The 27580-nt window shown below is 41.7% G+C and overlaps 1 protein-coding gene across 1 annotated transcript; it reads right to left on the bottom strand.

Moving 5' to 3' along the window:
* Positions 1-49: 49 nt before the first annotated feature.
* jak2b (Janus kinase 2b) lies at positions 50-26941 on the bottom strand. The gene is made up of 25 exons (XM_084055958.1): positions 26675-26941; positions 23838-24080; positions 22250-22373; positions 22030-22147; positions 20434-20579; positions 17143-17434; positions 15043-15165; positions 14332-14489; positions 13885-13996; positions 13530-13716; positions 13027-13151; positions 12238-12372; positions 10962-11049; positions 9813-9940; positions 8776-8914; positions 7442-7593; positions 7090-7240; positions 6566-6702; positions 5872-6061; positions 5302-5426; positions 4547-4719; positions 3408-3525; positions 2471-2584; positions 746-2036; positions 50-423 (listed from the first exon to the last, which is right to left on the bottom strand). The coding sequence occupies exons 2-24, from the start codon at positions 24064-24066 to the stop codon at positions 1929-1931; spliced, it is 3372 nt and encodes a 1123-aa protein (XP_083912084.1). The 5' UTR covers positions 24067-24080; positions 26675-26941; the 3' UTR covers positions 50-423; positions 746-1928.
* Between the last annotated feature and the right edge of the window lie 639 nt (positions 26942-27580).

Below are 27580 nucleotides of genomic sequence, written 5' to 3'. Positions count from 1 at the left end.
AGCCCATGAAAGCTCTCGAACAAATACAAAAGTGCATAAAAGAACGGTGTTCAATAAAACTGTCATCTTTAATTCGCACACCACCTGCATCACATTGGGAAAAAAATAAAAATAAAAAATAAAAATAGATTTTCTTTTTTTTTAATCACTTCTGTATATACTTCATTTACACTGACTGCCATCAGTTCAAATATAGCCTGAAGTATGTTCATTTTTATAAAATTATAAAATCTTTTGGACATATGTACATAAATATATGTTATTTACAAACATAAGAAAACAAAACCCTCTCAAGTCCATCATTCTTTAGCTCAGAGGAGAAGGGGATGGTGGAGAGCTAGCCCTGCTAGCTACATGTCTCAAACACACTCTCTCTCTCTCTCTCACACACACACACACACACACACACACACACACACTTTGCTGAACAGTAATTTCTAGGGATGTCCGATATTATCGGCCTCCCGATATTATCGGCCGATATTAGCATAAAAATTGATATCGGGAAAATATCGGTATCGGTTTTAAAAAAAAAAAAACATTTTTTTTTTTTTTTTTTTTTTTTTTTGCTTTATAAATAAGTTACAGGAGTTCTTACTGTATATGGTGTGTGTGATATGAAATTTGAGCTTACCCTAATCACAATAATCCCCGCATATATCGGTATCGGTTGATATCGGTATCGGTAATTAAGAGTTGGACAATATCGGTATATCGGTTATCGGTAAAAAAGCCAATATCGGACAACCCTAGTAATTTCCAAACATAGAAGATCTACAAACGTACAAAGCGTTGCGATTCGACACTGTACGCTGCAAGATCAGCTATTTTCGCCGCATGACACTGCCGCAAATATATAATAAAGCTTAAATTGGTTAATTTATACACCATCATATGACAAAGTATAAATCAGGCTCTAGTCCTAGCAGTAGACTGGCTACAGCAGTTGGTTCCCAACTTTTTTTTTCTGAGCCCCCCTTCTTACATCTGACCAACGCTGAGCCCACCCCACACGTGCACGTGTACGCACACACTAGTGTATTTCAGACATGTTAACCACTTAACACCTACATAATTCTCGTTAAGACTGATAGCGAAAATAGACGACGTAGCTTGTGGATCGCTATTTTTGCAACATTTAGAGTTTTGTCCCCCCCTGTATGACAAGTTGGACTGATATCACATTGAGAACATACAGATAGAAATAGTGATGTGTCGTTCATGATTGATTCGTTCAAAAGAACTAGTTCATTTGCCATGAACGTGAATGAGCTTGTTCACTTTCTGAAACTGTTACGTTCACTCGCTACGTAAAAAAACGCTCCCGCGATGGTGTTTTACACACATTATAAAACAAACATCAACCACTTTAGCCCTATTTTATACATAGGCTATTTGAAAATAGCAGATCTACAAGCTCGCGACGCGTTGTGAGCTTGTAGATCGGCTATTTTCAAATATGTTAGTACTTTTACTTTTGGTTCTTTAAGTATATTTTGATGCCAATACTTGTGTACTTTTACTCGAGTACATTTTTAGACGCTAGAAAATAGCGCTACTGAACGAGAACGTGAACGAATCATTTGAACGAATCAATGCCGTGAACGTGAACAAAATCGTTCGTTCACTGAAATGAACCTTTTTTCCCACCACTAGATAGAAAAGTGGATGAAAGTAAGTTATGTTTTTATCCAACATGTTTTAAAAAATGTGGACTGCTTCCAAACAGACAAGGCCACCCGAGGTTGGGAAACACTGGGCTAGAGTCTGCAGTCTCGCTAGGCCATGGCAAACAGCAGGAGAAGGGCACTAATCCGGGCTTTGTCTTCTCGCCACAAACAGGGCACCGACATGGCAGCCAAGTGGATGCAGGGTATACAGCAGTTCCTCTGTCGAACAGAGAGGGTGCCATCTCTCTCTCTCTCTGTCTACATCTCCTTGCTGTCCCTGAACAGGTCGACGCGCAGGGCCAGCTCCTTGAAAGAGGGACGCAAGCAGGGGTCGACGTCCCAGCACTCCTGCATTATCTCATGCATCTGAGGGAAAAAACAAACAAACAGGGGCGACGGGTTGAAAAGATAACATTTAAAATCAGATATCACCATAGCAACATTCACAGTCACATCTCTGTCACCATTGACACTAAAAACAGCCCACAAGAGGTGTAATCTAATATTTGCAAAGACAATGTTCCCCCACCCATTTTTTTGTCTCCTCCATAACACCACCTGCCACCTGGAGATCCATAAAAATGGGTTCATTACGCAAAAATGTATCCCGACTCATCCCGGGAAACACTGCCCTACACCACTTGGACAACCCAGCCTGGCATTAATGTTGACCGTGATTTGATCATTCCCACCAGGTTTTATGAAAACCCAGCCATCCGGGCATGAGTTCCAACAGACAGACATACGGTACGGTCAGTACGGTTTACGATCCCCTGCCACGCATTGCTGCGATGTCCTACCTCCACAGGGCAGCCCAGGGGTTGAGGCAGCCTGCTGCCTGATTTGAGCAGCTCAAACAGATGGTAGACGATCAGCTGGCCCTGCTTGTCGTTGCCCATCATGGACATGAAGACCTGGGAAGGAAGGGGGGGGGGGGGGGGGGGCAGTGACACAGTTAGCCGTCTCTTACATGTAAGATACACAATTAGATCCAAGCAGCTTATTCTTCCAAATGTGAAATATGGCCCCCAAACACAGGCTGGTTCATATCCAAATAATTTTATTATATTGTGCCGACAGCCTATAATAATAATATTATTATGCATCCATGTTATGGACAAACATGGCTGACAACATACAGTATGCCAAAGATATCCTATAGATAGAACACAACAAATATGTATACTTCTAGGACTAACGATCCTACTAACGGTCCTCCTATGCCACTGTGCTTAGCCATGTTCTGTTGCCAGTATCTTGGATGTCACTAGCTGCCCGTGCTAGCAGATAACATATTGGTAAAGAAGCAACTTTGCTGCCAGAGATATTCGATTGACATCAGCTTCCAGGTGTGTTCAGCAGTGTTAGTACGCACTCTCTATTGGTAGTTGAACAAGCACAGCATGGACTTTATGTGAATGCATCTGTGTGTGTGTGTGTGTGTGTGTGTGTGTGTGTGTGTGTGCGCTGCGCAGGGCTTCAGACAAACTTTTTTCACCGCCGTACCAGAACTGTCCCAAATACTGTCCTAAAGTGAGAGTAAACCCAATGTTGTTCTCTCTAATCTTTTTATATTCACTTTTCATTTCTTTATTTTTTACTGCTGAAAGTTACAGGAAAGATTTATATTCACCCGGAACTGTGTGTGCGTGTGTGTGTGTGTGTGTGTGTGTGTGTGTGTGTGTGTGTGTGTGTGTGTGTGTGTGTGTGTGTGTGTGTGTGTGTGTTGGTACTCACAGCAGGAGGGCTGCAGTTCTTGTCGCTGTGGGTGAAGAGCTCATAGAGCACCACTCCAAAACTCCACACGTCAGACGCCACTGAGAACTTGCTCTCTGTCAGAGACTCTGGGGCATACCTGGACAACGACATCAAACACACCGCATCACCTCCTCTGCTGTCATAGGCCTCATTTAATAACTTAAATCAGTGATTCTCAAGCTGTGGGCCAGGGACCACTGAGGCCGCGAGGGTATTGCGAGTGCAGTAGGACACAACAGCAATGACAACACACAGAAATGTGTGTGGGGAGGAATCAATTGGTATAACGGCTAAATTGAAGAGAAAATGTTCTCTCTGTTATATCACTCATATAACAGAGAGAAGAGTAGAAACAACAGCTCTTATTTTATAGAAAAATAGAACTAGTGGTTGAGAGAAGAAATTACACTTCGTCACAAAATGGCTTTGTTCTCACACGTGTGAATGTACAAGTGTCCATTTTCACACTTTTCAGAGTTAAAGGGGGTGTAACTGATATGTTTTTGTTGAAATGTTAAAGCTTTATATTCCAATAGTTATAATTGCTAAAACAACCTTTTTTTTCAGTAACAGGGCAATCTGTCCAGCTCTTTTTTTTTTTTTTTTTTTTTTTTACAACTTTATTTTACAGTTTTTTATGTTACATACGCGTATATACACGTACAAATGTATAGCATTTTATACAAAAAGAGATCGCGGTGATATAAAACACACATACAACCCCCCCCCCCACTCCCCCCTCCTCCAGCTCTTTAGCAAACAAACAGAAAATATGTTTTTAGGTTGGGATACAACTTTTATCCAATCAGGAAGGTCAACCCCACAAAGCTAATTTATTAGCTTCAAGTGTTCTAGTTCCAATTTTGTTTTTGTTTCATCACTTCCAACTTGTTTATCCTGTATCTTGTATGAGTTTAGTCTCCCAATTAGATACAATTGGTATCCCAAACTTTATGTTAAATAAAGAAATGTAGTCTTTAGTAACTAAGAATGTTTTTATTGAAGAAACACCCTATAGCAATGATTACTATTGGAATATAGAGCGATTTAACACCTTTAAGAAACATAAATACATCACTAACAACCTCTTTAAATTAACATTCCAGAGCCAGCCTTACCAGAATATGGGGCTCTCTCCAGGCTCTTTCACCATGTAATACTCCTTGTCTTGTGGCAGAACTTTGGTGAGACCAAAGTCTCCGATCTTGACCCTCAGCTCGCTCTCCACCAGGATATTTCGGGTTGCCAGGTCTCTGTGGATGTACCGTTTATTCGACAGGTACTCCATGCCCTGTTTAGTTACACAAGAGAGAAAGCTTGTGATGAGGAACTGATCATGATGACTGCCATTTCAAACCACAGGACATGCTGTGTATGAAATGTCATTATGGGATCCATTTCTGTATAATAAAAGAACAAAAAGTTAAAACATCCACACACTGGGTTAAAGTTCCCAAATATTTTTTATTAAAGGCACCATTAATAACATTGTTTGGGAGCTTTAACCTTTGTGGATTTTAAAAAAAACGTTTTGCTTGATTCCTGCCTATCAAGCACCTGCCCTAATCACAGGTACTAGATTTGCACACAGTCTCCTCATTGAGTATAATAAAACATAAAAAATAAATGTCAGTAATCCTACATAGTAAAATCCTCAGTGTTAATTTAACCATTTGTAAACTCTCCACAGTTAAATGAACAATAAGGATTTTACATCTGGATGCAAGACTGTGGACAAACCTAGTAATAGACTATGAAGTAATCAATGAATTGGTGCAGCTTGAGATCTTGGTCATTTCTGAGAAAATGGATGCCTCTCCAGTTGCATCCCCACAGGACTAAAAACGGAGGTTCAGTCAGTGGTTCTGTGTACCTTACAGATCTGAGAGGTGTAATGCACCAGCTTCTTGTGGTCTATCCTCTCCTTGTTCTTGATCAGATAGTCTCTCAGACTTCCAAAGGGCAGGTATTCCATGATGAGACGGAGATTCCGGCGGCCTGGGGAAGTACGGACAAAATAACAGAACCATAAATGACTTTCGACAATTCACAATTCCACCATGTAGTCCTTGACTGTCACTGCTGCTGACCACTACTGTTTGCCTTGGGCAGGATGTAGACAACATGTCTCCTCTGACATACAGAGAGTCAACAGTCACTTCTTTTCACCTGACAATGAGGAGTTTCACCAGGAGGGCTTAACGCATGTGGAGGAACACGCCATTCCTCCCAGTTCCGCTCCCTGCTGAACAGGTGGCTTGACCAACCTGTAGGAGACGCTAGTGCAGCGACAGAGGTGGTCACCCTCCCCAGTCAGCTTCCCAAACATTACTCTCCGCGAGAACCATAACATTTTGTCACTGATTACCGATGACAGCTGAAAACACATCGACGCTGAGATGCAAAATGCAGCGCGATGAAATTAGCGACCGGCCAGCTTTACCTGCGCTGTAGCACACGCCTTTGTACTTGACGATGTTCTCGTGCTGGAGTGACTTGAGGATCTCGATCTCGCGCTCAAAGTCGCGGATGTGCTCCGCCGTGCTGTGCTGGAGTTTCTTCACAGCCACCACCTCCCCCGTGTTGTCCTGCAGAGGGTCGTAGCGGCACATCTCCACGCTGCCAAAGTTGCCCTGGAGGGAGAAACCAATAAGAACATGACTGGCCCAAATCAGACCAACTGGTCTTAATTAAAGAATATCTGAATATTCTATCCCCTTAGGAAAAAATAAATTCAGTTATTGTTTTTAATAGAATGGATCAATAAGATCAAAGGCTTTTACACATAAATACTGTACGTTGATCAGCTGACAATAAATCACGATGACATCATTCATCATCAGTGCCTAAAATGACAGCATTGCAAAGCCTATCAACCGCTTTTCTTAAACAAAGATAGAAGCATGTGCATCTTTTAGATAAGATAACTAACGAAAGCATTAATTTAAAAAAAGATATCCATCTTACAGTATGTACAATGGACCCTTTTTGTTCCATTTGTACATAATGACTATATTATTTGACAGTCACACTCTCAGATCTAAATGAACACTGAGGATTATACTGTGTATTTCACATCATCATAAAACTGATGTAATTTGCCGTTTTATCAGTGAAGAGGTGTGATGAGGCGTTACCTTGCCCAGCTGTTGCAGGAATATGAGGTGTCTCTCTTCAAACTGGGCGGGCTCATGGTTCTCAAAGGCTCCACTCACCCAGCCACTGCCTCCTGTCCTGTTGGGCAGGATGTCACTCTCCACAATCAGCTCGTAGTCTGTGGAACGCAAATATACTGTAAGTATCCACAGTCACGTTAATTCCATTCGGCCAAAGTCGCTCGCTTGGTCGACTCTGTCATTATTAAAATGTAAAGAATTACCACAGGACCCCTTCTAGGCGTTACTCTAGCGAATATAATCAAACCGACAAAGGTACTAATTAAAAAAATCAAAAAATAGCTGTGAAATGTGACTACTTTTACTTTGGTACTGTCCAATACTTTTACACTTTTTAATCAAGTAACATTTTGAATACAGGTCTTTTACTTGTAACAGAGTATTTCTATATTGTGGTATCAGAGTACTTCTTCCACCAGTGGTGGGAAGACATTTGAGATTCCGCCCCTTTGAGTGATTGCGTAGCAGAGGGGTGTGTCACTGACCGGGCGTGGAGAGGCTGTTGAGATCCCGGATGATGGCGCGGAACGTGGGCCTGAACATGGGCTCGTAGTCCATGCAGCTGGTGATCAGGTTAGCCAGCTCCGTCCACTTCGGGGCGGGCAGCTGGTGCCGGTCTTCATAGAACAGGATTTTCTGTGGCAGAGAACCCCGGGTGTTAGGGTGTACACGTTTTTATGTTTCTTGTTCTTTATACATTTTCTGGATATTTGGTGATGTCTTTTCATGTTGTAATGTATTATCATTACTTTCTTTAAATATTTTACTTATAATATTCAGTTCATATGGAGCGGGCCTAAATCACCCCATGGTCAGCGATGCGTGTTCTGTCCTCACCTTGGAGTTGTCCAGTGTTCCCAGTGGTCTCTCTCCTCCGCTGCAGATCTCCCAAAGCGTGGTGCCAAAGCTCCACTTGTCTCCCGCCAGGCTCAGACTGGCAGGGTCCTCGATGCATTCGGGGGGCACCCACGGGATTCGCTCGATCAGGACTGGCCACAAACGAGACAAAACGGTTCAAACAATCTCCCATAGACTTGATTCCGTGATCTAAAAAAATAAGATCCAGCGCAATGAAAATCTTTCTGAAATTACTTCATTTGTTATGGAATAAAGGGAATCCCAGGGGGCACTCGGGTTGCACGGATGTAAAGTTCCTGCCCACAACCGGAGACTAGGGGATTAAATACTCTGTGGTGCGTCACGATTAATACAATTGTCCAATTAATACAATTGGGGAGAGCAATCTCTGTCGCTAGTGACTCCTACAGGAGTGGTTCTCAAACATTTTCATGTCAAGAACCCCCACATTGATATGCATTTGGCTGCAGACCCTGCAAAGATGTTGTGCCAGGGACCACCATAAGGGAAGATTTGTGTTGTTAAAATGTTTAAAAATAAATACAAATAATTGCGAAATGATTGGCTATTTTTGAACAGCTGAAGTATAAAATACAGTTAAAAGTGTTTTTAAACTGTAAAATGTTCTTGGGAGCCCCTGGAACCCCTTTCCCCTATAGGGGTTCCAGGGGGTTGTTCAAAAAGGGGGGTTCCAAATACAGTCCACAAAACCGTATTTGTGCCCCAAGGACAAGGTTAGGTGGACGGTACACAATTAGAGGAAATAGCCAGGGTCTCCATTACAACCGCACAGGTTTTTTGCCACATCAACGAGGATGATTTGAACTGGCACCTGAAACTCCACGTCTACAAGGTGACTGTTGTTCATGCATAGAATATGGTGCAACAGTCAGACAGCTATGGTGCAACAGTCAACTAGGTTCAACAGACATTTAGCCTTCCCACAACAAATATTTGAACTAATGAATCATGTGAGAAAAATCACACCCCCTGGTTCACATCGTTATACACAAATTGTATCAAATGTAAATAATGATGATGATAATAAAGGACTCTCTTTATATTAATATTCTATCATGAATTTCATACACCATTGCACTGGAACGTTTCTCCAAATGTTATCTTTTAAGTTTGATTTAAGCTCAAATTATAGATACAAAAAAAAAGAAAAAGAGTGAAAACAAAAGTCACATTAATTTAACAAAACCCTTCAATGCATTTACAGCCAAGTAGATGTTCCACGATTGCCCTCTGCTGGCCAAAGCAGAGAATCACACAGACACTTGCAAAGTAGAGGAAGGCCAGCAACTCACTCTCTTTTGGCAGGACAGTGATGCCAATTCCTGGGTCACTGAGCTTGATGAAAGGAGGGTTCCCATTCCTCCGGTCCTCCTCTCTGATGAGGAGAACATTTTTTGCACAAACGTTCCCATGCGCAAGGTTCTTCTCCTCCTACAGACGCAGAGAGACAGAACAGTCAGAATCCTGCTACTGTAAGTGTGAACTAGTGTGTATGTCAAACATAATTTAAAAGAGACATTAGAACAGATGAGTGCAAACAAGAAAACATCTATAAAACATTTTTCTGATGGATAAAGGGCTTAGCGTAATGAAGATGGTAGCCCTTTAATCAAATAAATAATGAAGCAGTGACTTCCCCTGCATGAAGGTCAGATGGAAAATGGCCCGATTAAATTAACTTGCTAATTGGATGGACAATGAAATGATGTCTCTTACTTGCATATTCCCAAAAAAAACGTTTTTGTTTTGAGCATGCAACTTATGTATATTTGATATTGTTGTCCTGTTCTGACTTTTTGCTTTCTATTATTATTACTGCAGTCATAGTTCTTACTACTGCTGTTGCTATTGCTTGTTATCGCTCTCTTGCAAGCTATTATTATTATAATATACTATATACCTGCTATTGTAATTGCTGTCAACATAGTTTTACTATTGTTGATGCTATTGCTTGAATCTCTCTCTTGCACGCTATTATAATATACTATTGTTATACTCGCTATTGTTATTGCTGTCATCTTGTTATACCAGCTATCGTTATTGTTGTCATCATAATTTTACAATTGTTGTTGCCATTATCTCTCTCTCCGTCTCTCACTCTCTATTTCGCTCTGCCTCTTCATCTTCTGTCTCTCTCCTCTCTCTCTTTCCACCCCGACACAGTCAAGGTAGATGGCCGGCCACCCACCCTATAGCCTGGTTTCTTGCCTGTCATTTCTTCCAGTTGGTTCGTTGCCACCGTCGCAAAAATGCTTGCTCACAACATTTATTGAATTGCTATCGCATCCTACCAGGAAGTGCATGTCCTACCAGGAAGTGCATTTCTTACCAGGAAGTGCATGGCCCAGGCCAACTGTTTGGCCACTTCCAGTTTCCACAGAATGTTCACAGTGTTCTTGTTCTTCTTCAGGTAAAAGTCCAGGGAGCCAAACTTCACGTACTCCTGCACCATGATGTCTGAAATCATGTAGGAACTCAGATCAACTTCACCAGGATCCGTATCAAACGTCCTAAATCCAAACCAACTTACTTTCTTATACATGTTTACATCGTTTGTTGAATATTCTCAGTATTATAAAACATGTTCAGCTACATTGGATGTACAAAATGTGTGCTATGAATAACATTATTATTATATCATTACTACAATATACATTACATCAACATATCCTGTTAAAAGAAAAGACCCAAAGCTTGTCCTATGCGGACACATGCAGGTTCAGGTCAAAAAGCAGTTTTTCTGTGCAGAGATGCCTTCAAGTATAAATCAGGCTATACTTGTGCATGGCACTTAAGAGGGTTTCTTCCTTGGGGCTACCTATCGGAATCCCACTAAGAATAGCCTTCTGTGGGCCACACTTTAATCACAGCCCACCGCCTCACGGGATAACACAGATTATCAGGTGACTTGGGTGACTTTTGACATTATTTCACCATAAGCTTATAGAGCATGTTGACGGGAGGCTGATGGGGGGTTTTTACTTGTATTACTATGCTTGTGAGGGCCAATGTCCCCATGTTTTATGGTTAAATATGATTTGGGGAGTTAGGCTTGCAATTAGGAAATGATCCAGGGTGGGGTTAGGATCAGGATTACGCATTTAGAGGTTAGCTTTGGGGGTTAGGGTTGGAGGTAGGCCTGATTTATAGATAGTCACATGCCGGTGTCGGGCACCAAAAAATAGCTGATCTACAAGCTCACGTGTGGTGGCAAAATGCATTGTGAGCTTGTAAATCGGCTATCTAAAAACAAAAGTTTTTAGATAGCCGAAAAACAACGAAACTGGTCTGCAACCAGGTGTCGGTGCATTTGTAAAATTGCTATCCTACAATTTATATATCCTCACAAGTTTAATGATACAAGTGTGTGTGTGTGTGTGTGTGTGTGTGTGTGTGTGTGTGTGTGTGTGTGTGTGTGTGTGTGTGTGTGTGTGTGTGTGTGTGTGTGTGTGTGTGTGTGTAAGTAAATCACACATACTTTCTTCCCCGCAGACACACACGCCATAGTTAAGAACTAGGTGCTTATGGGACAACTGGCTCATCATGCTGGCAGCTTCAAAGAAAGACTGTGGAGAGAATGGTGAAGTTAATTATTGCCACTAGCTCATAGATTGCATGTCGGTGCAGGGCTGCAGTGATCCCATTACTTTCAAATAATCTCTCTTACATTGAATGATCTGTAGATGAACATAAGAATAGAATGTACAGTGTGTTGCACATTGTCTACATACATAGTGTTGCTATTGGACATACACTTTGTATGTACATAATACATATTTAATCTTTCAATGTTTTGTTTTCATAAATGAATGCCCCATTTTATACTTCGTTGTATGACAGTGTCGCGCAACAGTACACAAATAGGCCGATCTACCAGCTCAGGCGAGGTGAGCTTGTAGATAATGCCATTTCTGCTAGATTTGAAATATATAAATATATATAACGACATGCCCAAAATAGGGCTGCCAGGTTGAAAATGGTTAAGTCTGTCTGTGGATTGTATATACATTGCATCAATTAAAAGTATTAAGAAGAACTTATGACTAAATAATAACTACATTGGATCCATTAGAACACAGGTTCTTAGGAAGCTATTATGTATCTGCATAGTACCAATTTTTTATATTGAATGCTTCTGTGGAAAATCCAATAAACAAAGTAAAAAAAAGAAAAAAGAACAGGTTATTTTTTTCACTTCCTGAAAATGTACGGTTTTGGAAGATTTCAGCGCGACAGTGACATTATGTTAATCATATGCGTTAGCTCAGCACCTACTTAGATTAGGTGCTTAGATATTATTATATCATTAAAATATGCAAATCAGCACTTTATTTTCTGCTTACAAACAGCCATTAGGATTGACAGACACACACACACAACTGTGCTGTCATGTATTAGTCATTGTTATTTATTGTTCTTGTTTTCTGGTTGTTTCTGAATTTCACTCTATCAAATAAAATAATAAAATTGGTATCCTGACCTGAAAATGCATTTTCTGTTTAATAAAGAGCTGGAGAGACTCCTGTTACTGAACAAACACTCTATAGCAAGAGTACTATCAGAATATAGAGCTATTTACACTTATTTTAACCAAAGACAATCACTTACCCTACCTTTAAAATAGTGAAAATAGCCATCACTACCTTTGTGCGACACTCTTGTATGATGAAGTAGGGCATTAATAATAAAAAAAACATAAAACGTTTAAATATGGAGATACAAGGTTTCTGCCCGACAGCAACGATATTACAGACCTCAGAGTAGTTGCGGTGGGCCTGGTCCAACACTTTCATGACCACATCTGTCTGGTGAACGAGGCCGTAGTCCCCCAGCTCCTTGCGGACCCCTTTGGAGATTTTGGTGAACGTCCCTTGACCCAGACTCTCCATCTGAAACAGGAAAACATTCGACATTCAATGAGATGTCAAGTTCTACTGTTGGCAGATCAGGCTCCTGGATACAGATGTACAGTATGGTTACAGTATATTATATAAACACATGTTTAACATTGTTGGGTAAACTGAGATGTATGGGATGGCCCCTAGTCTCATGTAGCCATATGACCGGAGATCTCTCAAGCTCAATGTATAGGCTAAAACTGGGCCGAAATAATTCGGAGATTTCGCAAATAACTGAACTTCAGAACCAATTCAAAGTTGTTGTTGGGTTGGGGGAAATATCCTAGCCTTTTATTAAAGTTACAGTCGAGATGACATGAAATGCGGCGAGTAGGGAAGTTACATGCAGCAATTGATCCAGCTGGCAGGGAATCCTACCGGGGGACCCGCTGGTCAGGGCAGTTTGCGTCCATGTGGTATGCGCCTTAACCATACTATATCCAGTCTCCCAATGCAAACACTTTGGGGCGGTCCTTCATATTGGGACAGTATCAGGACTTGTTTTCCAAGCAGTGGGCATAGGTTTAATAGCTTTCCTCAGCTGTTCTAGCTCCTACATTGAATTTAGATTTCGGTAAGTGGAGATCTCGAATTGCCTGGGTACGCAATACTAGATGCTGCCTGAATGCGAGCGCCAAGTCTTACAAATTCCAGGTCTTCCTTCCTGATTTTGTGGAACACCATTTGGCTGATGTTGTGTCGATGTAACGAGGGGGAGTGGGGAACCTCTGAGCCCTTGTTGCTCCTGCATACCAACAGGCAGGACTTTTCTGTAAAGGGGAAAAAAACACACGCACAACCAGAGTGTCATATTATAATTGTAGCATTGTCACATGTATTGCTGGTAACCTACCTCTAGCAGAAAAGAACAATACAAATTATATTCTCCAAGTTTAATTGCAAGGTTTTGTATATTGTAACTGCTTTGTGATTTGCTCTATGAAGTTATTATTGCTTTAAATACTGTAGACTCTTGGAAGAAAGAGCTGTTTAAAGAGGATTAAACAACTGTTTAAAAATGCAGTGTCGGAGATGCACTACATTGTTCCAAGTACAATATCTAAGGAATTCATGTCAGAACCAACCAACGCTGCCAATAGTCATGAAAACGTATCAAAACCATAAAACGAATGCTGCTGCCTTGCTACCTTTGGCCTTGGGGGGGCAGCACTTGCTGAACTGGAAAGTGACACCGTCAGAGCGCACCGTCTCCTTCTGGTAGCAGCCGAGCAGCTCCTGCAGGCTGCCGAAGTTCCGCTTGGTTCCGCTGAGGTTCAGCTCACCGCCGGCAGACCGTGTGATCTGACAGTGCTTGTACTCGATGGTGTTGTAAACCTAGGGCAGGACACGGGAGCACACAGACATTGGACAGTTAACCACTTGAACCCTAGCAATCCCCATACTGGGCATGCCATAATAGACCATAGAACATTCTGCGAAAATAGCCAATCTAGCCAAAATGAAATAAAAAGTAATGAAAAAATGCAAAACGTTACCACGTACCACGACGGGGAAGGTCAAGAAATACTTGTTGAAGTCCTTCGGGCTACATCGCAGAATATAAACTCCTCGCTTGTTTCCGGACTTGTGCAGTCGGTTTGTGGCGAACTCCATTCTGTGAAGAAAATATTGCCACATGAGAGCTGAAAGGCAACAAGGTTTCCAAAATAATCATCTCAGTGCCAACACTTTCATTCTTTTCACCAGGCTGTGATGCTTCCTGTGAAATTACCCTCTTAAAGCTGCAATCAATAACTTTAATTTCTTACCGATTTTTGTATTTTATTTGACCAATCTGCATGGTAGTATGTTAATACAAAATAACTAGCACACCTGTGGTGTTGTGGATGGTCTACCTGCTCTTCTATTGAGACATTTAGATACTGTGTTCGGATAGGCACTTGGGAAACTATGGACCTCTTGTCAAGAGGTACTGCATGAGATACTTACGAGATGGGGCCGTGGCAATGTGACACGATAGCCTCCACGAGCCTAGGGGGCGCCACCTCCTTACAGAGGTAGTGGTGGGCGTCTGTAGTCAGGCGGTAGTAGCCGTCGACGAGGGACACGAAGGAAAGAGCTTCAGCTAGGCTCGCGAACTCCAACTCCTGAGACAATGTGCAAGAGAAGGTGTCAACAGGATTCCTATAATTGCTGTAGCGTCTGAAAACTGCACACGGCTACCAATTTATTTGCTCTTGGAGCAGAATACACCATATAATATGCAATATACAAAAGCATCCTAGCCGTTCTAAAACAGCTACCAAATTTTGCGACATGAAAATCATGGACATTTTTTTTATAAAAATTCCACAAGAAAGCAATCCCAGTTGCTGCCTGCACAAACAAGGAGGTTGCTGTGCAAATGCATGGAAGGTACCCGACGGTACGCGTCATAGTATGCCTTCTTTTAAAGTGATTTGTAAAACCTTGCACATACACAGAGTAAAAACGAGCACTCCTCTTGCCTTGCCATAAGAAAAACTAAATTGTGAACAGTAATGCATCCATGGAACGTTACAGTGAATATTCTTAACAGGACATTGTCTTGTTCTACAATCCAGCTGTGTTTATCAAGTATTTTACAATGGGACTTTTAGAATGCTTATTTGACTTGAAAAAAATGGACGCCCATTTCTACTGTGTAGGAAGTGTTCTTACCAGATGATTCTTGCCGTCTTGCTTGTTAATGGTGACAACCCGACTCTCTGAGGTGCTCTCTTTGTTGGCCTGTTTGATGCTGATGTCAGTAACAGCTGGGAAGTCACACAGGGTCTGCAGCTCCTGGACACACATGACATTGGACACATTACATCACAGAGGATGACACATCTTGGAAGGCAATCCTGAGAAAACGGTTTGTTGCTCAATGATAGAACAGAGTTGGAGATATGCGTTGTCTAGGGCTGCATCTGTCTTTTTTCTCCACGATTATTCTATCGATAATCTTTTCGATTATTTGAATAATCTTGAATTACGTGATTTTTTTCCTATATCAACGAATTGACTTAAAGCACACATTTTCAAATTTACTTTTTATCTTATATTAAAAGTGGCTTTAGAGGAGGACCGGCCGGCGGGCGGGCAGTCCAGCGGACATCAGAAACCTATCAGAAACCTCCATATATGGGCATAAACAAGGACTGGATATCAGGTTGTCCAGAGCCAGATATCCGACCGTATATCTTAGTATTACTGTGGAAAAAGCTTATGTTGCAGGCATGTGTCTGGTGACCACAGATAGCTTATTGTTTGCTAGATGAAGCTGGGAGTAATCTGCCAATTTTGTTCCCACTCCAGGGTGAAACAGGGATAAAACAATATGCTCATCAAGCGCATGTGTGTTCCTCCGAAATGAGAGAATAGTGTTCTCTGTGACTAAATTTCACCAAGATGCCAAGTTCGTATTTCACTATGAAACCGATAATACTGTACCACAAATACAAATTAGGTTCCCTAAAAATATAATGATTCATTCATCCTGTTCCAATAATGATGATGATAATAATAATAATAATAAAATAAAGTACTGTTATACATCTACACAAGACGTGAAAAAAAATTACCTTGAATCTTATACGTCAAAAAGGGAAAATAGCCGATCTACAAGCTCACAACGCGTCTCAAGGGGTTGTTGTGAGCTTCTAGATCGGCTATATTCACATCATGTTTGCCTATTGTCTTTGCTAATGTTTGCCTACGTTTGCTAAAGCTCTACCTATTATGACATGCCCAGAAGAGGGACGCGAGGGTTCATGTGGTTAAGGCTGTTGAGTTTCGATCAATATTCTTCCCTTTCTTCACAGTCTAAAGTATCAAGATAATGGGATCCAGCGTGATGCCACAGTACAAAGCATTTAAATTCTTAGCCATGTCAGTGACACAGCCTAGTGTGTCAGGGTGCCCAGTTGCTCTGATAATAACAAGCGACGGGGTGTCAACATCTCTGTGACGCCGTCATTCAAGTGGGCCGACACGCTCTATAAACCCTGTGCAGACGACAAGAGCATTAGTGCTCCACGCTACTGCTGATCTGATGGCTCTAACCCCCGTCTCTAATACACTGTCACACATGCGGTTACACACCAGTGTAGCCATGCAAACAACTGAGCACATTCTTCCACTTTAGACATGTCAGTCAGTGTCGGCGTTCCGCAGGATCAAAGTGACAAGTGTAATGTTGGGTTTCAGCTTGATGCTAAAAAACATTTTCAAAGAGATTGTTCCTTACTGCAATCAATCCAAAGTCGCGCAGGTTGACCACTTACGATACATACATTCCCCCGTAATGACCAACAAACAGGCTGAGGAATTTTGAAAAATATCTAGGGCTGCGACTAACAATTACATTCTTAGCAATTATTATATCCATCACTAATAATCAAGAAGAACCTTTTTTAGATTATATATATATATATATATATATATATATATATATATATACTGCCCACAAAAAGTTCTGAAACTCCCCTTCAATAATACCAATTGGTATTGCATTTTATATTTACAATTTAGGCATTTAGCAGACGCTCTTAATCCAGAGCGATTTACAGTAAACAAGGACAACAGTCATACAACAGTGTCACACAAAAATAGCACATCTACAAGCTCTCAACACGTCACGATCATTATTTAAAAAATATATATATACACGTTAATCGTTTAGTTCGAATAGCTGTCGCACCCCTAATAATAACCCCAGTCTACCAAAGCTGAGGCAAAGGGTTAGAGGTAAGTCCCGGGACTCGCCCGGTACCGGACCTGTTCAGAGTCTTTGTTCGCGTCCCGATGCCACTGGATGCCACCGTTTGCCGTCACCAGGATGGTGGCGGTGCCGCCGGCCGGCTCCCGGACCTGGAAGGTCTCGGCGTAGAAGGCGGGCTCCAGGGACTCCATGCTGATGAGGTACTTGAGCTTGAGGTCACGCGCCGTGGCCCGGCACTGGCTGAACTGCTGGATGAAGCGCTTGAAGCGGAACCGGATCCGCTTGCGCGTCAAGAAGTTGCGGTCCTGGATCTGAGCTCTCATGCTTTTGGGCAAGAAGGACTTGTAGCTGGGGTTGAAAAGAAAGATAAAAGAGAAAGAGAAAGAGAGAGAGAGAAATTTATCATAAATACATTCCTGTACCCAAACAACAGCTCCTCAAATTTATACAATTGAATAGCATAGTAATAGTGTGATAAAATCCTGGAATTATAATACCATAAGAGTAGTTCTGTCAATGACATAATACATACTGTAACTGACTAGCTAATAGCTATAACATGATATGGGGCAGCAGTGGCTCAGGAGGGTGATATTTGTCACTGCACGTGCTCCTACAGGCGTGGAGGCCCGTCCTCCCGGTGGGGGCTCCTCACTGGCAGGTGAGCCAGTAGGACACAACAGCAGTGACAACACACATAAATGTGTGTTGCATACTGCATCAGTGAAATAAAAGCCTGGATGACCACTAACCTTCTCAAACTAAACAGTTCAAAAACAGAGCTCATGGTTGTGGCACCCAAGGCACTGCTCAAGAAGATTGGAGATGTTCTACTCCATGTCGATGGCAGCTCCTTATCTCCATCTCTGAAAGTCCGCAACCTTGGCATTATTCTGGACTCAACCCTCTCCTACTAGTGCTACACAATTCATCGAAAAAAGATCGTGATCTCAATTCAGACACCTATGCAATCTCGATTTTAAATTATGGCGATTTCCTTTTCAATATATATATATAAAAAATTAAAAAAAGCTTAATATTTTTATATTTACAAGAGAATCGTGTGAGAATCGTGATCTCAATTCTTATGGAAGAAAATCGTGATTCACATTTGAGCAAGAATCGTGCAGCACTATCTCCTACCAGTCACACATCATATCCATAACCAAATCGGCCTTCTTCCACCTCGAGATCATCTCTAGGCTCCGTCCCTCACTCTCCGATTCTGTGGCTGAGACCCTCATTCATGCATTTGTAACCTCCCGTCTGGACTACTGCAATGGAGTCCTGTTTGGGCTCCCAAACAAATACCTGGATAGGCTCCAGACAGTATGTCCAAAATTCAGCTGCCAGAGTTCTCACCCGCACCACGCCTTGGCAGCACATCACTCCTACCCGTAAACAACTGCACTGGCTTCCTGTTCAACTCGCATCCATTACAAACTCCTCCTTCTTACCTACAAATGTCAAAATGCCCTTGCTCCACAGTACCTCTCAAGCCTACTCCATAAACCGACTCGGTCACGGACCCTGCGGTCCACAGACTTGGACCTCCTCTCTGTCCCCAACACAAACATGCGAACCTTCTGGGACAGAGCCTTCAGTGTGGCAGCCCCCACCCTGTGGAACTCCATCCCAATAGGGATTCGCCACGCTCCAACACTGGACTCTTTTAAAGCTGCCTTGAAAAGACACCTATTCTCTCAGGCTTATGGCATATAGTTGTTTGTTGTTTGTTTGTTCATTTGTCTGTTAGTTGTTCATTGTTTTGATGTAAAGCGTCCTTTGGTTTATGAAAGGCGCTATATAAATTCAAGCTATTATTATTTATTAATATAACGACTAAATTGGGGAGCAAAAAGCAAAAAAGGCAAAAAAAACAAGGCAAAAAGCATTTTAGGGTTTAAATATTTCTTAGGGTTTAAATATTCGCCCGATTTCTGTGAATAAACAATTGTGTCCCACAAGTCGAACCACACAGTGTAAAATCCTCAGCGTTCATTTATCTACTTGTATCTCTTGAGAGTGTACAAATCTAACTGGTCCATTTGGCTACATTTGTACAAAGTTAAATGACACTCAGGATTTTACTCTGCAGGAACGTATTGAAGCCGATTTGCGTCCGTGTGTATCGTCACTCGTGTTCCACTGAGATCCTTCTCACCACTGTTGAAAGCAGAGCCAGGAAGCCATGTTTAATCGTAACTGTAGATGTAAGATATTAACTCTACGCGTATTAGCACTTTTTCTCAAAGTTACAAAGTGCTGAACCATCGCTAGCCCTTGCACACAGAAACGAGATGTTAAAAAGAAATATCTTTATGCAGGTATGGTTTGCTGAGCACGCATGCTCTATTTCAGCAACACAACTATTCACGTTCAAGCACAGCTACAACACAACACACCTGCACGCAGCGGTGGTGAGAGAACATTACTCATTTACTTTCTTCACCCAAACTTTCCCAGGTGATCTGGGCTGGAGCTCTGAACTAACCGCCTTCCAATGATTAAAATGACTCACCTTGGACAATACTTCACAATCAAAGTTTTATCAGCACGTTGGATTGTTTTTTTTTTTCAGAATACTGTTGTTGATCTATTTTAATGAATTAAACATGATAGTATATTGTAATAATAATACATACTGCACCATACTTTCGTACAGCAAATGTAACGCAAGGTGTTTTACAGAAATGTTCTCTCTAATGCAAGAGGCCAGGGTTCGAGCCCTGGTCTAGGACATAAAAGTTACAGAGTGTAGCTTTAAAGGAGAAACAAATGCAGCGGTCACAGGAGTGCAATATCTGATCACTCAATGAAGGCTAAATCTAGATCAACAACAATTTTCATTTTAAGCATCACTTAGCAATATGCTCGTTTTTAACTGCTGATGGAGATGTGAAATCTCACTAATAACTAAGTCGAGATATCTCAGAGTATGCAGACTATACAGTACTTTTAGCTAATCCAGAGCATTAACAAGATAAAGTGTGTGAAAGCGTCACTGGCAGCCTAGAGGCTGTGCTGCTCCTTAACACCCAACTGGAAAGGGTGGTGCTAGAGATAGGGCCAAGGGGTCACCAAAATAAATCGGATTCATCCTGCAAGCTGCCTATTGGATAATGTACAGTATATGTGCAGATGTGCAAATGTGACAGATGTGCAAAGGTAGACATTTAGGCCTAAGGGTGGCACTAGAGCAGGGAGAGAAAAAAAGTGTTGGTGACTTTTAGGGAGCCTGCATTAGATGGAGGACCGCACAAGAAACCGTCTTTCAACCCTCAGCTTCTAGATTCTGGATCTAGAAATGTCTGGGTGACAGCTGCCATGATTGTTTTCATTTGTACCTTATAGTGTGGTAGATGTCCAGCGGTGACATCTGTCTGTCCTTGGCTGTTCTCATCATGTCCAGCACAGCCATCCCCAGGCACTCCTCCTGGGCCTCGTGGGAATTGGGAATCTTCACCAGGCCACTGACGAAATCACTCCTCCACTATGTGCAGATAAAATGTGGTGCAGAGGCAATATTATGACAGACAGGTTAGGTCTGACAGCGGAGTCGGTCCTTTAAAAAGATACCGTCAGCATTTTGAGATTAATGTGGTATAATGGGCTCTTGCTGGTATTGAGTCATATCCTTGGATACAAAGAAGATGCTGACAGACCTGTGTCCAATGCTGTATTACATCATTTAGCCCAGAGCACTGCTTTTTGCAGCCAGACAAATGGGGAAGCACAGTCTTCTTGGATAAGCCCGACACAAAATCAAATGTCCCTTATGAACCCGGCAGGGGTGAGCTAAGTGTCAGGCTTGTAGAAAAGACATTCACCTTAATAACCCATTAGTGGCACTGCCAAAGCCTTTTAGCCTTTCCCAGGTGACTAAGGTGAACGTTGTCCGCATTCCACGGTAGTTCACCCAGAGTTCAGCAGTCACTGTGGCTTCAAGTTACGTGGATTCAACTCATAAGGCTGCTGTGAGCACACAATGCTCACACAATATGTATAGCTCTTCAATCAAATGTTATAGCAATGCCAATTCCAAAAACCCCATAACATGAAATGCACCTCTGTGGCCTGCTTATAGGCAGTCAATGACATTCTTTTTTTCCAAATTTAGTCCAGAACAGAACATTTCAGTGCCAGTAGATACAACTCATCTCAGGTCACACTTCTCAGTTTGCTAGGGAGCCTGGAGTTTATTATAAATACCATATGCAACTAAAGTGGCAGAACAGTGGAACATTGACATGGCGCTGGTTCCGTCAAAAGGCTTCATTGTACAGAAAAGGTCAAATGGGGAATGCGGCACAGCAGGAAGTTCAAATTTGTTTTTAAACCTATCACACTGCTGTCTAGATGCCCTAACTTCGCCATCTAGATGAGGCCTGATCAAGCCAGCTTGGCGTCAAGGAGACAAAACGCCTCCCCACTAGTGGCGATCAAATATAACACTGTTTACGTCAGCTTTCAAGTCAGTGTGGAAATTCACTGGGATGTAGGTACGGTAGCGCTCTAAATACAGGGCCCTTATCAAAGTGCCTGGCCAGTGCTCTTACTGAATCTGCAATGTGACACCACAACACAAGTGGCAATATGCAATCAATACTGCCAGGCCTGTACGAGGGGTTCGTTTTTAGATGTCTAATCGTGATCTACAAGGGAGCTTCTGGACAGAGTACTGGAAGGGTACAGGAAGATGATCTCCGGATATACATTAAATAAAGCAACCATTTTCTGGCTGATATCTTACAGGCCTCCACCTCCACATAAATTATTTGGAGCTTGGAGATGTATTTTCAGTGTGCGACAGCGCACAACAAACTATATCAAGCACTTCAGCTGATGCATGGGGATATCAATGTCCAAAAAGCCAAACATTGTTGTTTTAGTTTGTTATAGTTTGTTATTCATAATTCATCACTGTATGCTCGAGTTTTTACCTGAGAGAAGAGGTATGTCATGACGTAGTCATCCAGGACGGGGCTCTCCTGCCCCTTGGTGACTCCATATCGATAGGCCCTGGATGTCCCATTGCTGTACCAGCCAGGAAAGTAATACCTGTCATGTGGGGTGACAATCACATATTCACTCGGGATTCAAAATAATCTTTAGGGGGAAAACACACAACAAACAAAGTGAGTGGAATGCAAAGTATGCTACCGTATTCTAAAGAACACGTCCTCCGAGGCCGTTTCGTCAAGCTGGAAGATGTGGTTGGGTGAGAACCAAAGGCCATCTTGTTCTCGGAAAAGGCCGAAAAGGCTGTAGTAGAGAGGTGACACACCTGAGACAGACAACACAGAGATGGGAAATGGAAATGTATTCAAGCTGCGATGTGTGACCCATAGCCAATATTGATAAACACTGGAAAATAATGTATGTCTCAATGAAACCTGCGGATACAGTACATAGCAAGCTCTGTAATTCTAAGCAAGACTCAGTGTCTGAGGCTATGTTCAGACTGGCAGCCCAAATCAGATCTTTGGCCTATCCAGACTGGAATCAGAGATCAAAGAGGAAAAAAATCTGATATTTGAACCACAATGAAATGCGATTCAAAGCCGATTTCTCAGTCTGGACACTGAAACCTGATTAATGTCACTCACTGAAAATAGACATTCTACACACATTTTTAGCATGTAGATCGGCTATTTCTGGTGAGAGACTAGCGACACCGATGTACGACAGAGTTTAAGTTAAGAATTACTCACACCTACTGTATACATGTCATTACCACAACAACTAATGCAGATAGGTCGACGACGTCTGAATATTTAAATCCGATCTGATCAATAGTCAGTCCTAAAGATTGCATTTGAGAAACAAATCAGATTTGCCCGCAGTCTTAACAAGCCTTTCCATCGCCTCTCAGCATCCTTAGAGCCTCTCACTAGCCTCTCACTGGCCTCTCAACATCCATAGAGCCTCTCACTATCCTCTCAACATCCATAGAGCCTCTCACTAGCCTCTCAGCATCCTTAGAGCCTCTCACTAGCCTCTCAGCATCCATAGAGCCTCTCACTAGCCTCTCAGCATCCTTAGAGCCTCTCAGCATCCATAGAGCCTCTCACTAGCCTCTCAGCATCCATAGAGCCTCTCATTAGCCTCTCACTAGCCTCTCAGCATCCTTAGCCTCTCACTAGCCTCTCAGCATCCTTAGAGCCCCGCTTCTTGCGGGGCTAAAAATATCACACAATTTATCACATTATTAACACAGTAGTAGTAATTTAGCTTTTATATGATACTCAGGGAACCCCACCTTTAAAATTTCCTCATATTGAGGCTCATTCATTAAGTTGGTGCCTCTACTGTTCCCTGCTCCTACAGGCAAGCATTCGGATTTGACATCAGAATTTAGGACAACCCCAAGAGGAGAAAACAACAGACAATGCCATGGGAACACGTGTTCGACATTTAGATTTAGCTCAAATGTCAGTCGTGTTCTGTTTATCATCAAACACCCAACATGCCATCACAACAACATGCAGGCTAGTCCTGTAAATAGCAGCATTATACTTCCATTGACTTCCACCATCCCAAGCAGAGCTAACCTATTTTTTTGCTTATAAATAACAAGAGTAAATAAAGGTAGACAGAGGGAAATAAAGTGTGAAGGCGGGCTAGCTTTTGCAATGAACAAGCCAACGCGCTCCCTGACAGGTCTAACTGCGGCCTCTTGATAACCTTATCTTGGGACCTGTGTGTCCCAAACAGCGCAGATGAATGGGGTTGCAGATCCACTACTCACTGCACTGTTTGGCTGCGTCTATGCACAGCTGCTCAGCCACGTAGTCCCCGGGTGTGTAGCTGAGGGGGCTACGCTCAGCCCCTCCCTGGCTGCTGTGGTAGAGATGAACCCTCAGGACGGGCGGGGCCGGCTTGGGCCCCTGAGGCTCCTGGTGGTGGGCAGTTCCGTTCTGGTGCACCGGAGGGCACGTGGGAGTTTCTTCTGTGTCCATGGCTGGGATACAGGCCATCGGCGACGTCGGACCTTCGTGCAATTCAAACACGAAAAAAAGAGCAGGAATTAAGCCTGACTTACAGTGTACATTGGAGCACTGGAGTCACGCGTCGAAAATAGACCATCTACAACAGTGGTTCTCAAAGGACCCCCAAATTGATATGCATTTGGCCGCTGACCCCCATCTGAAAATATTTGTGCCAGGGACCCCCTGAGGAGAAGATTTATGTTTGACATTTTTTTAAACGATATTCTTCAAATATTTTCAATAATAGCAGATGTACAGCTCGAGCTTGTAGATCTGTTATTTTTGAATAGCCAACATATAAATGGATAAAGGGGTTACAATGATTGTGATGCTATGTCAACTTACTATGTCTTAGTTTTGCTGGGGACCCCCTGGAATCCCCCCCAAGTGCCCCTGGGGGTCCCCGGACCCCACTTTGAGAACCAATGATCTAGCAGCTCACAACGTGTCGCACAGCGCAACAAAGTATGAATTAAGCATTAAGGTTGCTGGCTTGTGCCGACAAACCCAAGCACGTCTACTGTAGGACGGAGCGCATTACAGAGCGATGTCTAGTCCCAATTAATTTAATGTTATGATCATCTATTATCACCGAGTAGGTAAACAAACGGCATTAAAAAAAAGCTGCAGCACAGAGGGGATCACTGTCTACATACTATAACAACAATTGGAAATGTAATTCCCAAATCAGACTACTTGAACCGAGTTGTACTCAGTACAGTCTGAGAGCAATCAAGGGCAACCAGCACTGGTTTCTCTGCCCTAGTTCTGCTCAGTTTTTTTGTTTATAAGTGAAGGGATGTCACGTCAACAACATACATGCCAAGGTTTGCCAGGTCTATGATTCCTTACACACTGGTAAACATACTCATACTCATTAAAACCATTTCAGAATTGTTATTGCTCACTCCACATTTGACCAATCTATCCATAGCAGCAAGCCGAATTCAGCCTAATAAAAATTATAGATGTCAAAGGGAAAACTTGAGAAATTTCCAATATCTAGATTGGGAGGTGAGATAAATTTAAATTAGGACCACGGTTTGTATTTAAAATGTAAAATGTGTATCTTAATGTCTGTGCACCAACCAGCACAGCCACAGATAGATACATTCACCTCCATAACAGTGAACTTTTAGTTTAACAAGTCCTAAAGGGGTCTCCTTGTCACATTCTGTCACAAATTTTCACATTTTAATCCTCAAATCGTCCACCATTTTACCTTCATGTTTAGTAATTATAGCCTATGTCTTTATTTACTGAAATCAAATATTTTTAATAGAAGCTGAAGTCAAAGAAATGGAGAGATGAGTGTTTCAGTGAATTATTTTCCACTTATATTGTCTAGATGGTTTTGCATGGACTTCAATGTAAGCCTACTGGGCTATTTCTACAATGACAAAACTGTAAGAAGTCACTGAGTTTAAAAGGGTCTAGACAGCTTTAGGCACATACTTTTAAAATATGACAAAACTGTAAGAAGTCACTGAGTTTAAAAGGGTCTAGACAGCTTTAGGCACATACTTTTAAAATATAACAAAACTGTGAGGAGTCACTGAGTTTAAAAAGGGGCTAGACAGCTTCAGGCACATACTTTAAAAAATAACACACAGTTTGCACACTGTGTTAAGATTAGCAGTGAGTGAGTCTGCAAAGGTCAGTCTCTCTGTTGTGTCACGCTGCAAGCATACAACATTTGCATTTAGACTGGATATCGTTATTCCCACAGACTGACAACAGCAACTTGTCCAGATAGAACCAAACTTATCCAGGCCTTGTCACAACTGTCTGACTGTAGCCTAAGGATAAAAACACCAAGGATGAGTCCGTGACGTCACAAACAACAGGAAGTAGGTAGCTTGTAAATGTATAATGTAACAAGCATATGTTCAAAATAAGTCATTTGCATTGAGCAAAACGGCCATTATACTATAAATACAGTGGTAAATTCAATTATTTGAACACTTTAGTTACTAGTTACTTTGTAGATTGTTATTATTACAAAACATAAATTAACCACTTTATCCCTATATACTTTGCTTATTTGAAAATAGCATATCTTGTAGATCTGCTATTTTCAAAAGATTTGTATACATTTTGAACACTTATGAAATTACTTACTTACTTTCTACTTTAGGTACTTTAAGTACATTTGCCAATACTTTTACTCAAGTAAATTTTGTATTCCATACTTTTACTTGTAACAGCGTGTTTCTACAGTGCATTATTGATCCTTGTATACTAAAAAAAAAAGGTAAAGAATGTAGTACTTTTTCCACCACTGAATGTGATACACATAAAAGCATTTTCATTGTATTTTGCTCCACGAATCTACAGCAACTTCCAACAGATGATGACGCATGGTTGTGACGTAGGTGACGAATCCTTCAAATCTTCATCCTGGGGCTAATACAGCTTCCCTTTTTAGCTTACAGCCTAAAAATATTATCCCCACACAGACACACCCAGTAAAACGGACAATGCACAATACAGCGTTTTCCACTGTGCTTGACACATGTCAGGTTTAATTGGAGTGTGTGTGACGACAGACACAAGCCTGCTGATAAAATGCCTTCGTTGATGCAACATAACTTACTTTGCTCGATTAGCTACCCCTGCTAGCTAGCTAGCTAGCTAGTAGCCAGAGAGCTGCAGCTGCAGCCAGTTTGTTGTTGATGAGACTGACAGACAGACAGTCAGGTTAAAGTCCTCCAGTAGATCGCCACAGATCACTTTATTCTTGCTCTTCTTAGTGGTTGTTGAGTTCAACTCCTCGGTGCACCATCGTCATCATTGTTGTTTCCATGCTATTATATACTTCTTTAGCTAACAACATGCTACATCACCTCCCTGTGGCACAGAGACCTGCCCCCTCTGTCTCTGCTCCAGACACACACACACACACACACACACACACACACACACACACACACACACACACACACACAGAGTGTGGTGGAAGAAGTACTCAAATGTTTTACTTAAGTAAAAGTATCAATACTGCAATGTAGAAATACTTGTTTCAAGTGAATTAAATATTTACTTGAGTAAAAGTACTAAAGTATTGGCATCAAAATGTACTTAAAGTACCAAAAGTAGAAAGTGCTCATTGTGCAGAATGTCCCATTTCACAAGTTTTCAAATGTATAAAATGTAAAAAAAAAAAAAATGAAAATTGAGATCTAGTACAGATCTGCAGATCTATAAGCTGAGCTTGTAGATCTGCTATTTTCAAATGGAGGAAATATATATAGGGCTGAAGTGGTTAATGTATGTTTTTTGTTAATAATCAAAATCTATAAGTTTATAACTAACTAATAACTAAAGCTGTCAAATAATTGTAGTGGAGTAAAAGTATAATAGCTGCCTCTGAGATGTAGTGAAGTAGAAGTACTGAAAGTACTGAAAATTGGAAATACTCTAGTAAAGTAAAAACACCTTACTTGAGTAAATGTACTTAGCTACTTTACACACACACACACACACACACACACACACACAC

This window comes from Gymnoscopelus microlampas, assembly GCF_963454915.1.
Source record: "Gymnoscopelus microlampas genome assembly, chromosome: 4".
Classification (NCBI taxonomy): Eukaryota; Metazoa; Chordata; class Actinopteri; order Myctophiformes; family Myctophidae; genus Gymnoscopelus; species Gymnoscopelus microlampas.
This window is presented reverse-complemented; position numbering and strand designations above follow the sequence as displayed.

Coding starts and splice junctions, on each gene's coding strand:
- jak2b (XM_084055958.1), bottom strand. CDS start 24,066: ATGGCCTGTATCCCAGCCATGGACACAGAAGAAACTCCCACGTGCCCT. Junction 20,580..22,029: donor TGACATACCTCTTCTCTCAG/GTAAAAACTCGA, acceptor ATCTGCACATAG/TGGAGGAGTGATTTCGTCAG. Junction 5,427..5,871: donor AGGCGTGTGCTACAGCGCAG/GTAAAGCTGGCC, acceptor GTACTTCCCCAG/GCCGCCGGAATCTCCGTCTC.